General features: G+C 65.5%; 1 protein-coding gene across 1 annotated transcript in view; it reads right to left on the reverse strand.

The window, feature by feature from the left end:
• The window catches only part of SYT7 (synaptotagmin 7), a 24,563-nt gene that overhangs the window by 11,071 nt on the left and 13,014 nt on the right, over positions 1-478 (reverse strand). Inside the window, exons 3-4 of the mRNA XM_015569809.1 lie at positions 225-394; positions 1-115 (exon numbers count right to left, since the gene is read on the reverse strand). Of these exons, the coding sequence (XP_015425295.1) occupies positions 1-115; positions 225-394 (285 nt within the window). The remainder of the gene's footprint in view (positions 116-224; positions 395-478) is intronic.

Consider the following 478-nt stretch of genomic DNA (forward strand, 5'->3'; position numbering starts at 1 on the left):
CTGACGTGCCCCCGATGTCCATGGCTTTGAGGTTCCGGGCTTTGATGATGTTCACGATGATGGAGTTGGCAGAGGGGTTGTAGCAGAGTGACAGGAGCAGCTCCCCTCGGCTCCCCTGGGGGACAGGGCGGGTGAGCGGGTGGGGAGCCAGCCCCAGGAAGGCCGCCCATCGGCACCCCTCCCACAGCACACCTGACCCACTAGCCCCCCGGGCCGGGCCTTACACTCCCATCGCTGCATGGCTTCAGATCCTTCCAGAAGGTCTGCATCTGGGTCAGGTCCACCTTGTTGAGGGGGATGGACACCTCCCCAATGGGGTCGTTGCGGCTGAAGCGGTCGTAGTCCAAGACCTGGAGGTAGAGGACCCTCTGCACCACCTTCTCGTAGGGGAAACCTGGGGACAGAGAGCGCAGTGAGGCCGGGCCTGGCCGAGGGCGTGGGTGGGGCGGCTCCTGTGCAGAGGGCCCTGCCCCTTCCA

This window comes from Myotis davidii, unplaced genomic scaffold, assembly GCF_000327345.1.
Source record: "Myotis davidii unplaced genomic scaffold, ASM32734v1 scaffold826, whole genome shotgun sequence".
Classification (NCBI taxonomy): Eukaryota; Metazoa; Chordata; class Mammalia; order Chiroptera; family Vespertilionidae; genus Myotis; species Myotis davidii.